The sequence below is a fragment of the Lepisma saccharinum genome, chromosome 11, assembly GCF_977018435.1.
Source record: "Lepisma saccharinum chromosome 11, izLepSacc3.1, whole genome shotgun sequence".
Taxonomy (NCBI): Eukaryota; Metazoa; Arthropoda; class Insecta; order Zygentoma; family Lepismatidae; genus Lepisma; species Lepisma saccharinum.
This window is the reverse complement of record NC_139239.1, coordinates 42,437,639-42,449,880: the sequence shown is the minus strand read 5'-3', so window position 1 is coordinate 42,449,880 and position 12,242 is coordinate 42,437,639. Positions and strand designations below refer to the sequence as shown.

The window sequence follows — 12,242 nt, the reverse complement described above, 5'->3', positions numbered from 1 at the left end:
TCATTTGTTGAATGAAATAAAATGCCATGTCAAACTGGAGAGATGAGAGTCACACCAGTAGTGCAGGGTCTCTGGGACGTTAAGGCACAAGATCACTTTCAATGCCATTTACACGCATAATTCTTGCATTATGTTTAAATCATATTTTTACTGTTGTCTTTTGTTTAAGAATTTGTTTGATTTGTAATGGGAATTCAATTTGTATTTTTTTACTCCAGTATCCACCTTGAATGTTCTTTCTGTGTGCAACCTATACCCATGCTAACTGTACAAACTGTGGTGTACCAAGATATGCGCCAAAATACTTTAATGTCTACTTTAAATTGGATAGATAGAATGGTAATGTGTTGACTACTTGTTGACTGATATGCAAATTTTATAAATATTAGGGATGGGACCGATTAATCGGTACTCTATCGGTATCGGCCGATATAGGCATATCGGTTTATCGGTAAAATTACAGATTATTTTACCGATCCGATATATCAATAAATATCTTATAATTTAGTGCAAAATTCTGCCATTTTGTTGTAATTTTTATGGATAATCTCCATGCCCTTCTTTCTAAAAAAGTAAATGTGTAAATATTCAACTTATTTTGCACTGCAGTCACCTTGAAACACACATTTATTAAGGAGATCAATGATCATTTCAGGTTCTTCAAGGACCATTTCTAATTTTATATCGGATCGGTAGAATATCGGTTATCGGTATCGGCAAATTTTATATCGGTACTTTATCGGTATCGGCCAAAATTTCATATCGGCCCATCCCTAATAAATATAGATATAAAATTTGTTGATACCAATAACAAGAGCCACATATTTATGGTGAATAAAATATCAAGATTTCAGTACAAAAACTGGGTACATTTTGTGATAAAATCAGCATGTAACATGGAACTTTGTTGTTAAATGGGTAAACACAATTTAAAATGTAATTTTAAAACTATACTTAGTACACAAATAAACATTTTTCTCATCATACTCTCATAGATTCTGCTCCATTGTCTTCTCACTTCTCCTTTCCATTTTTACTATCACAAAATTTGATTGTAATAGAGACTAACTGACATCGTATAATAAACACACACTTTTGCATTCACATACTTTTACTTCCATCTTAATAAATCAGCTTTTGATAAAGCTGTAATTTGGAAGCACCGTAGTTTTAGAAAAACAAGAGTAAGCTTACTCCACAATTGTAGTTCTTTTACCAGTGAAGAAAGTATAAAAATGTAAAAATAAAATTCCAATACACAGTATAAATGTTTATAATTTAATGAGTGATATATAATATTGTTTTATTGTGAAGCTAATTTTATAGTTTACTGTTTGTTACAGAAATTAAATGACAGTCAACTGCAACAATTTCTTGTAGACAGAAAAATAGATGTGCGTGGCTATACTTTGGAGTTCTCTGATTTGAGGCTGATGTATAGTTTCACTGGTGAGAAGTCGAAAGAGTTGTCAGAAAAGTATGAAGCTCATTCTGATAATAGTGTAAGTACAGTTTATAACTTATACACATGCATGTATGTGTAATATTGTTTCCATTCATGATGCAATAAATGTCATGGGTTACTATGGGGTGAATGCCCTTAGGTGTTACATTGAAAGTGTGATTATTAGGTGAAAATCTTATGTATTGGTTTGATGTAATCACCAATATTTAAGAGAATAAGATTGGTTGAGCATGAAGGCTCTCTCTCATGATTCTTCAGATATTCACGGATAACAAGTGATGAGCGAGTTGCTGTTTTCTTTATTGTGCAATAACCAAATCTGGTTTGTTCTCAACTCAGGTCTCTTTGTGTCCAAGTCACTCCTCAAATGCTTTAAAATGTTCGTGTGGAAGTCCTCGTTAGCCACGTGGAACAAATTTACGATGGCCAGTGCATTTCGTAACCAACTTATATATTAGTTTTGATTTAGTAGATGATTCCACACTCACTAGATTTCATTTTTGCACATCATACCATAACTATATGGCTCATACTCTGTCAGTGTGGGTTTTGAAAAGTTACCATTCGCATTTGCACACAATAATCCCACAATACTGTTTCTGTTCATCTCTCAACAAATGCAGCATGATGTAGAAGTTGAAGCAAAAATTACAGGGTTTTCCAGGCCTCAAACCCAGGTTTCTGGTATACTGTATCATTGTTATACTTACTGAGCTACCAAGTCTGATTTTGTACTTAGGTTTCTACATAGTGCATGTTCTGTGGGAGCCACAACAAATTGAATATTTAACTCCATGCTGGGAGATAGGCACCATCATCAGTGTTTCATTGTCACATCACTGCTCTCGGAAGGAGCAAAAAATCAAGTGAAACCAGGGGTGGCTAAGTAGGGGTCAGTATAGAAGTGGTACGGTATGCCACAGACCCAGGTTGAAGTCCCAGTCGAGCTTCCATTTTAGGCTCAAATTTCTACATTGTACACCTCCACATAAGGTAAATGCAGCATGAAATTAGCAGTGAAGATTCCATCTCAAGTTCATCATTCAACGGACATAGCAGAGTGACTACTGCAGATACAGTGACTTCACCAGGAAACAATGAAGATATCAATTAATGTGTAATTTATAAAGATATCCTTTATTTTGAATACACCGCACATCTTGTGGAGGTAACACTTCAGTACCAAGAGGCCGAGTGAGAAAAAATGGATGCATGGGCATGCAAAGTACAGTTTGGGGATGGCTTGGTAATCGTCCAGAAGGTATGTTCATATTCATAGCAGATATGCATACCTTTCCTGTCATTTGTTTTTGAAGGTAATAGATGTATGATCGTTACTTGTAAAGTTCTTTGCTGTTTATTGGTATGGGCAGAAAGAGGGGAATGTAGTGGTGATTAATTGTGGGGTTCTAGCCAAGTAGGTCATGGAATCAAGTAACCCACATTAGAAGGGTGGTGTTAATTTGTTGACTGGCAGTGTGTGTGGGAAAAATCTTTATACATTTGCATGAATAGTAGAGGAATATATAATCACAGTTGTGTAGTTTCTAGTTTGGCAATTGAAAACAATTATTTATAGTATAAGTACGAATATTAATGAAAATTGTACTAGATAATTTATTTTACTTCATCATAATTTAAATCAGTTTTTCCTCAAGAACTATGGATCACAATAAGGACAATTTATTGCTTTCTGAGTATGAGTTTTTAAGTCCACTTTTCTGAATTTTTAAGTCCACTTTATGCAGGGATAGGCTAATTGGGACTAGACCTAGAGTTGAAAGTGGGAGGCTATGCGCCTCCACCAGGTATTGAACTATTGCTTTCATAACCCTTAAGTAAGTGCATTGAATTGTTGAAGGAATATAAAAGTTTTACTTCACTGCAGTTTAAAATAGAAAATTCAGTAAGTCCTATTGACAGTATATGGGAAGGAAAAATAACCCTTTTTGGTGTGCTAAAGTACAAACTGGCAGAGAAAGGATGTGGTGGATCTTATACAGATCCAAATTTTCATTTACCTTTCATCAAAGCTGTTGTCTACAAAGAGGGGAGTTTTGGAGATTATTCTATACTACATTTGGAGTAACTTTTTATTCTCAATTTTATCTTTCAGATTTTTGTTATGCTGGATGTTACCCCTGATCAATCAATGTTGGATGAAGGGGTTGCTAGGGAAATAATAAACAGAATACAGAAACTGCGGAAAAAGGCACACTTGGTTCCCACTGATGAGGTGATAGTGTACTATGATATCACCCCAGAAACAGGCGATCTACAGAGGATAGCATGTAGTCATACAGAATTTGTAGAAAATGTCATTAAAATGCCACTCAGGCCACTTCAAAAGAAGAAGTTGCAAAATATCATAATAGAAGAAAAGCAGCAGGTAGGAACACTCCTTTATTCTTCAGATTTGTTGAATAATGCACCTAAATGCAATGATGTAAATTGAGCAATAGTTCTCACAAATTACAGAATTTTACATTTTCCCACTTCATTCATTCAATCTTCCTGGTTCCAATAAAAACAACATGCTTTAAAATTTTCCCAGACTTTACAATATCCTGCATTTTAAATTCTTGCACCGCAGTCATCTGAAAAACCTAAATTCAGGTTCTACAGTGTTTTCACCATCATTGGTTGTGAATTTAAACTGGGGTTCACCAATACTGATGCTAATTGGCTATTGGCCAATATCAGTGGTATCATTTGGAATTTTATTCACCGATTTCAGCAGATACTTTTCTGGAGTCCACAAAATTGCCATGTGACACTTTCGCAAAGTCTAAATATCCTGGACATTTGCAAAATTCAAAGTTCTCATTAATTTTTCACCAGTGTGAAAAATGGATTTGGTGAATAAATGACAGCTGTTTCAATATTCTTATGTAATTCTTAAATATTTTAAAGCAAAGCTCTTGTAAATTGATGCAGGAAAATATAAAATCTAGGACAATTTTATATCATTTATGTTATACGTATTGGGAACATGAGGATTGAATGTATAATGCACAAAAATTTAAAACCTGGGAACTTAACGGTTCTACTGTAGTCTCATTGTAATTTTTGTTTTTGTCTATTACATTTTAAATACTGTTCATGTTTTAAGCCTGCTAACTTATTTTTATGGTGCATATAAATGCCTACATTGAGGATAGTGCCTGTTTTGCATAATTTTTGTCTAAAAGTGGCTAAAAATTTTCACCTACTCCTGCTTTCATTCATGACTTTGGAGCAATAGCTGCAGTATTTGATCTAAGATTGCATGCTGACCTGACAACATCGGATGACATTTGGTTGCTCATTAGTGGTCTTCACGGGGTGTAAGGGGCGACCTTCCACATAGTACACCCACTTGTCAACCTCACTTCCATATAGTACGAACGAGGCGCTGGCGACTGGCACTATGGCCAGTATAATTTTGTGTGTGTGTTGTCCTGTTTTTTTGGCCTTGTGTGTGCTGAGTGCCCCTTTACAGTCTCAGCTTTTAACGAAAGTCAGAATATTTTAATATTTTAGTAACACAACACTGCAATCATGTTATTTAATAATGGTAAGGGGCTGGACCCCATATAATGTGACGGGTGCAAAATAGCCTAAGTGCAGATGCACTCAAAATTTTAAATTCAAAATTAGTGGACTTCACCACGACAAAAGAACAAAAACACTAAATTTAAGGCAAGTGATAACAAAAAGCCCTTCAAGCAACATCTTGTTGTAGTTGATCTGGATGTTGCTGTCACATTTCAGTGGCTGTGACACCAGAGACCAGGACAGAATGCCGTATTCGAGGATATGTTGAGTGGACTCAAACCATTGTGCTGTGTACCTCCACAGAGGATATGGAGTAATTCATTGTTCTAGGAAATAGCATTACGTCCTTTGATTCACTACCTTCAAGTGAACTTCCTATGAAGTAGAGAGAAAATTTTTCTACTACAACATTACAGCAAGCACTGCAGAAAAATTCTAGTGATCAATTTGAAATCCAAATCATTAAAGTGTGCAACCAGAAATATATATTTTTAAAAAGTTCATGATTGCTACATATTTTGGTGCCATCTAATTATGTATTTTTTTAAAATTCTACTTCTTAAGTGTGTGTCTATTTTAGAGGATTTAAACTACCCTTACTAATGAACTTTAAAATTAACATCCTCTAAGGGCTAGAGTGGCTTTATTATTGGGCAACAAGTGGTCAGCACATCAAATCCTGTTGCTGCTGTTTTCTGTCCGAGACTGGACCCTGTTCATTCAAGTAGCTGCCCAATTGTTTTCATGATGCTGGGTCAATGCCAAAATTTTGGGGCCTGCCACTGAGAATCAAACATGGTACTGCTCGCACCAAAGATTGAGAGCACTTACCATTTGGCTATACAGGAGCCCTTCCCTACTCATAAGTATCTGCACAATCAGATAGATTATATGATGCCAAGCACAGTAAATTTTCAGGTAGCATATTCAAATTCTGATGAAAGTGTGAGAGTTTTTTGAATGAGGAAACTTGAAAACCTTGTTCACTCAGTGTATGATGGATATCAAAATATTTTAACTTCCATGTGTAAATAATTATTATTAGCTATTGTTGTTGTTCTCATTATTATTAACTACTTTCATTTTATTTCAGTTGAAGGGTGCTGAACTTAAGTTAGTTGTGCAGAAAAATGTTTCAAATGCTAGAGGAGCAGTTGTAGAAAATAAGGTAGAAGGGGAGCCAATTTGCAGGTAAAATTTTTTGTATTTTTGTAGGGTTGAAATGATACTGCTTCAAACCAATACCCTTACCAATTACCATATACCAATACTGATACTTGAAAATTCAATTCAGTAATCCAAATAATTCAAATTTGAAGCTTTAAAATATTCATAACCTTTAATCAAAAAATCCGTCTCCTATAATTTTTTCTAAAATAATAAAAATCATGGATTTTGCATAATTTTCAGGATATATAGACTCTGTGAAAGTGTCACATGGTATTTTGGTGAACTCCGTGATAAACTTGGACCTCGGAGAAGTATGTTTTGGCTGATAGCAATAAATTGATTCGTTTATGTATTGCTATTGACTCATCCCTAATTTTTTGTTTCTTTTTTCGATTTAGTTGTATCTAAAATAGGTAAATGTTTAGTGTTTGTATATTTTACCTCAGCGATACTTTATATTTAATATAGAATTTGATTTCTACCTTAAAAATAATAAATATTCATAAAACTTATGGATATTATTGATACAGGGTGATTCCTGTACCAAAGATTCCTCAATGATTTTTTAAAATTTTTTGAATGGTTCCCCATGAAAATAAATGTACATGGACAAAGCCTACATCTATTAAAACAGAACCATTACACCCCTTAACGAAATAAATTGCACCCATGCATGACCTTGAGATGTAACTGCCAAACCATGCAATTGATTCAGTGTAAAGTGATTGCATGTGTTACAAATGTGTATTCTGTTGAACTGCATGTACTAGCAACCAAATTTATTTAAACAATGCCAAAGTGCATTTTGGAATAAATATGACATTTAGTATGGTGTAGTCCTTGGTTCAACCTCAGATTTTCACTTAACTTTTCAGAACATATTAATCTTTGAAGCAATATTCCAACTACTTCGAATTAATAGTATGTAGCAAAAATACAATTGAAACATAGTAAATGTTGTAGTTACATTTATTGTGTATAGTTATTCACCTTGTCACTAGGTAATTCATGCCGTTAACTAATTTACTTTCTTCATTTCTCAGGTATGTTAACCTCCAGCTTTGTGGTCTGACACCACAGTATGGAGCAAAGTCAAAATGTGGTACAGTCCTGCTTGAAAACCCTCAGGGTGAAAGCTTTCTTACATTGGAAGATTTGAAAGGAGAGGTGAGTTTTCTTGTGTATACTGTGCAGCTTCATTCATTGTGTAGTAAATATTGTTTCATTCATTTGATAGTTTTGAGGGAGAAAAGCAACAATTTTAGTGGAAAAATGTTTTTACCAAAAAACAATACTGTATGGTTGCAGTATACTTGCATACAAGTATATGGAACTATTCATGATGGATACGGTAAACACTGTTTTCCACGTTGCACAATTGTGTAGTTATTTCCGATTAATTTCGAAGGCTCACTCACTGCTTTTATTCATTAAGGTTACACAAAATTTCAGATTTTTATTGGCCAAGTATCAACATTGTTGGGAATTTGTAAAAATTGTGGAAAAATAGTATGTGATAGGGGAAAACTGAGTTCAGTTTTGGATTCAGCACCCCAAAAATATATAATTTTAGTATAAATTTTCAAAAAAAAAAATAATTTATGACCCTTAATTTTGTGGGCCTGTGTAATCAGTTTGGCTTTAATACAAAGTTATTTGTAAAGTTTGTGAAACATCACAATCACTGATTTATTGTAATAATACATAAATGTTACATTATTTATAATCTCCTTGCCAGGTTCAAGTTATATTTGGACAACAAGGAAGACAATTAGAGTTGTACCTGTGCAGAAATGATGGGACTAAAAGGCTTTTACAGGATGGGCAGTTGAACACAGACGAGCTGTACAAAAAGACTGTGTACGTCCTTCCTAAAAGTGAAAAGGAGATTTCCATGCCACAACAATCTGTTGGCATAAATCCTCATTGCAGGTATATTTCTTTCCTTTTCGTTATACTTCTTGATTGACATGGTATTCAAAGCTTTGTAAAATTCCAATTATCAGTTATTTAGAATTGAAGAGGTATGAAATTAAATACTTCCTACTTTTTCCTTGTGCCAGTATCTGTTTTCAGTTATCATAGGGCTTCCATCCAATAGATGGGTTACTGGAGATTGCATGTGCTGGTTATATATTTGAACTACAATGCCATGAAGTGTACAGTAGTGAAAATGTCTGTTGGTTTGATGAAATGCAAATATGAAGATGTAACAGTGAAAAAGTCAGGGAAGATGGATTTACCAAATTGAGTGGGAATGCCATACTGGCGATACTCATTCTTTTTGATGTGCATAATAAATAACAGGACCTGAATATATGAAAAATAAATAATTGACTCCCTCATATTCTGAGGCTTGTGCAGGATGGTGTAGTTAAGTTGGAAGTATATGAATTAGTTTTTCCAGCAGCATGTAATTATTAACTGAAAGAATTATTTGTCACTTGTTACGGCACATATTATGCTTCATTCAGCATGTTTGCTGGCAGTGGTATGAAGCTGAGAGTATTACACTGTCAGGAACTGATTCAATTAATCTTCCTTAGCTTGTTTGTTGTGCGTTACTCGTAGAAAGTGTGTGAGACTGTGTATGTGACTGACCTGAAAAGCCAGTGAATATGTTTTTTTTTTTTGCATGCAGTCAAAGTTACATAAATGGCAGTTCAAATGATGCATTTTTTCCCCACATGCCCCTGCAATGTTTTCTTTTAAAATCTGGTAAGCCTCAGTAGTAAATAAGATTGGCTACGTCCATATGCACATGTGCTATTCTTGTCCAGTGTTGCCAGTTAGTGGTTCGATATAGACCTCATGCTTACTAGAATTCTGATTCATATTACATGGTGTCTAGTGACTGGACATTTCTTGAATTCTGTAGGAATTTTATTCTCAGTTGTGAAAAAAACTGCAACACATGTTAATTGATTTTGATGCATGGATATTTATCACAATTGGTTTCCTTTTATTTTTATATATGAACATAAAATATTGATTGAAAGAGTCTCTGGTGTTCATGGTAACAGACAGCTAAACTGAAAGCCAACCAATCCTTATTTTGCTAATATTTGCATGCAGAATATCAGAATATTGCTGTTGAAAATACAGTTATTTGCAATTTGTTCATAAATTGATATGCATTATTTCTACTTAACATGTGTTTCTTTCTGTTTCAGGTTTGTCAATGTTTCCTGCAATGGAAAGAAGGGGTGTGTTTTGTTGGAGAATCCCAGTGGAGATTTTTCCCTCAAAGTGAAATGTTTGAGGAAGAGGGTTGGATCGCTCTTTGGATTTAATGAAAATGAGATTGAACTTCATCTGAAACCCAACAAAAGTGAACCTTTAACATTAAATTCAGATCTTCTTTCTTACTGTGGGAAAACAATATACATAAGTAAAAAGTGACCATCTCTAATTTAGAACAGTAAACTAAACTAATTAGAATTTAAGAGGAGAGGAGCAATTCATTTCCGTAAGTAACAAATTCATTTCACTCACAAAACATTTTTAAATAAAATATTTCCTGGGGAAATTATACAAAATGTAAGAAAAGTGTTACGGTTGTTGTTAACTGTATTGAATATACAGAAATGTAATTTTAAAAAAGAAAAAGCCCTTGCCTATTTTGTTACTGATCAAGTGTGCTTATGAGGGTGAAAAATATGTTCCATTTATTATTGGTTTTCAGTTATTACTTATAAACCTGTTAAATAGGTTAAAGGAATTATCACTGCCTTGATTACTTACTAAAGAATAATCTGGATTTATCATACGATGGAAAGAGTGGATGAGTGTTGTATCAGTCTCTGCTTTATGGAAAAGAATTGTTAATATATGTTAAATGTTTCATATGCACCAAGTGGAAATGGAATAAACAGAATTTTTGAAAACTGAAATAAGCTTTTACTTTATGATTCAACGCTTCCTTAAATGTTTACCTAACCTCATTTATTACTACTGAAGCATTGTAAAAAAAAAAAAAAAAAAATGTGAAAAGAGTTAAAATAATTTGTACCTAGTCGTGCCTTAAGTTCTGATACAAAGTGATCGCCTGTCTACTGGCACTGCAAACCCAGCACGATCTAGTGGCAAGATGGTAAAACACATGTAGAGACATAGGTGTTGCCTGTTCAAGCTTGGTGTAGTCAGTAAGAGCTACGAAAGTGTGTAAAATGGACATCGAACAGAAGCATGCAAGGCAAAGAAGACGTCCGCCGAGATTTTCAAGGACCTAAAATATCTGGGCATTAACAGATTATTTGTTTATCGCTAGAGGCACATATTTTTGGTAAATAAAAAGGCAAAATTTCGGTACAAAAACTGGGTCAATTTCGGGTTCAAAAGCGGTAAATAAAATAAAATATCGGTGTTATAGCGGTGAAAAAATGGATGAAAAGTGGTATATAAAAAGACATATTGGTTTTAAAATTGTGAAAATAATCCTAAATTTGATTTAAAAACTACACTTATTCCACAGAATTAATATTTCACTTCTAATAGCACATTTATGTAGTTATCAGAGTATTAAGTTTATTTCTGTGTAAAGGAGTCCAGTTTTGCTTCTCCAATATTAACAGCAGAATTAATCAATTTTCCGGGAATAGCATAACTCTCAGGATAATTCAGACCTCGGAATGTGTCGCGTCGGTGAATAAACCCTGAATTTCGTGTTTAAGAGTTAATTTCGCTTTTTGCAGTTCATTTCGCATTATTTCGTGACAAAATATGGTCACAAAATGCACCTCACACCTTTCAAAAACATGAAAAATTAACACTACAATGTGTTTTTTCAAATATGCATGCCCCTATTTATCGCACAATCAAAAGTTTTGCTGAGACCAATGGAATGCTGACCATGTTAGAAGTAGTCCAAACACCAGCTCTCGTCAAAGCTGTCAGGGAGCAAATTCGACCGAATCCCTGTTGCAAGAAGTCTCTCCTTGCAAAGCAGATGAATGTGTCGACAAGAACAATGTGCCGCATCATAAACGAAGACCTTAGACTCAAAGGGCATCGACGAACAACTGGGCATTTCCTCAGAGCAGACCTAAATAGTAAGCGACGGTGGAAAGTAAAGGCACTCTCGCACCGGCATGGTCGAAACGTCCACAAGAATTATTTTTACGGACGAGAAAATTTTTGACGTAGAGCAATCCTATAACTGCCAGAATGATCGTGTGTATGCTCGGAGTGCTCAAGAAGCTAAGCAGAAGAAGAAATGTGTGCAGCGTTCCCATCATCCTGCATCCATCATGGTATGGTGGGGCTTTAGCTTTGAAGCAGTCACACAGCTGAACAAAAGTGCATCAAGATACCATCTTAGAACCTGTGGTGAAGCTCCTCAACGAAACCTTGTTCCATGGAGAGGATTGGATATTTCAACAAGACTCGGCCCCGGCACACAAAGCGAAGACCACCCAGCGGTGGCTCAGGAACAATGTGCCCCACTTCATAGCAGCTGATGATTGGCTCTCGAGCAGTCCTGATTTGAACCCACTGGAATACAAGCTCTGGTCTGTGTTGGAAGGCAAGGTCTGTCAAAAGTGTCACCCTAATTTGGAAAGTCTGAAACGGACCTTGACGAAAGCAACCGCTGAAATTCCGATGGAGGTGCCGCAATAGATGCATGGCCAGACAGACTATGGGCTTGTGTCAAGGCAAAAGGTGGCCATTTCGAGTGAATGTTGTATTACTGTACATCTGAGAGGCACAATCAAGCTCCTTGACCTTTCAGTTGTCAACCTACATGTACTGTGTTTTATTTCTACTCCCTGACATGTGTATCAGAACTTATGGCACAACTAGGTATTTGCATGTGGTTCACTTATTGATTCCTTAGAACACTGGAAGGCAATATAAACGATTTAGAAGGCTGACAACCATTTTATCTATCTTAACCTTTTTAATATTTAATATTCTAATTCTTGGTATTTTTTCCCCTCATGAAGAATCCAGTGGAAGATGTAAAATAAAGTCCATAATATCCATGTCAGCATATGAAGCACTAAGATTCCAGAAGATAAATGCATTTTACATGTGGTACAATCCAAACATTTGGAGACTCTGTTCATAC

General features: G+C 35.0%; 2 protein-coding genes across 4 annotated transcripts in view; both read left to right on the top strand.

Annotated features, from left to right (window-relative positions):
* Nucleotides 1-10,057, top strand: part of IleRS (Isoleucyl-tRNA synthetase) — a 77,490-nt gene extending 67,433 nt beyond the window's left edge. For 2 of the 3 annotated variants that reach the window (XM_083130957.1, XM_083130958.1), the window contains exons 18-23: nt 1,344-1,502; nt 3,582-3,854; nt 6,096-6,193; nt 7,216-7,339; nt 7,911-8,104; nt 9,346-10,057. In XM_083130957.1, the coding sequence (XP_082987083.1) occupies nt 1,344-1,502; nt 3,582-3,854; nt 6,096-6,193; nt 7,216-7,339; nt 7,911-8,104; nt 9,346-9,574 (1,077 nt within the window). In that variant the 3' untranslated portion in view covers nt 9,575-10,057. The remainder of the gene's footprint in view (nt 1-1,343; nt 1,503-3,581; nt 3,855-6,095; nt 6,194-7,215; nt 7,340-7,910; nt 8,105-9,345) is intronic. The other variant, XM_083130959.1, reaches the window with a different exon arrangement.
* A 1,205-nt stretch (nt 10,058-11,262) lies between these two features.
* On the top strand, nt 11,263-11,631 carry LOC145995007 (uncharacterized). Its single transcript, XM_083131539.1, has one exon. The coding sequence runs from the start codon at nt 11,263-11,265 to the stop codon at nt 11,629-11,631; it is 369 nt and encodes a 122-aa protein (XP_082987665.1).
* Nucleotides 11,632-12,242: the final 611 nt, after the last annotated feature.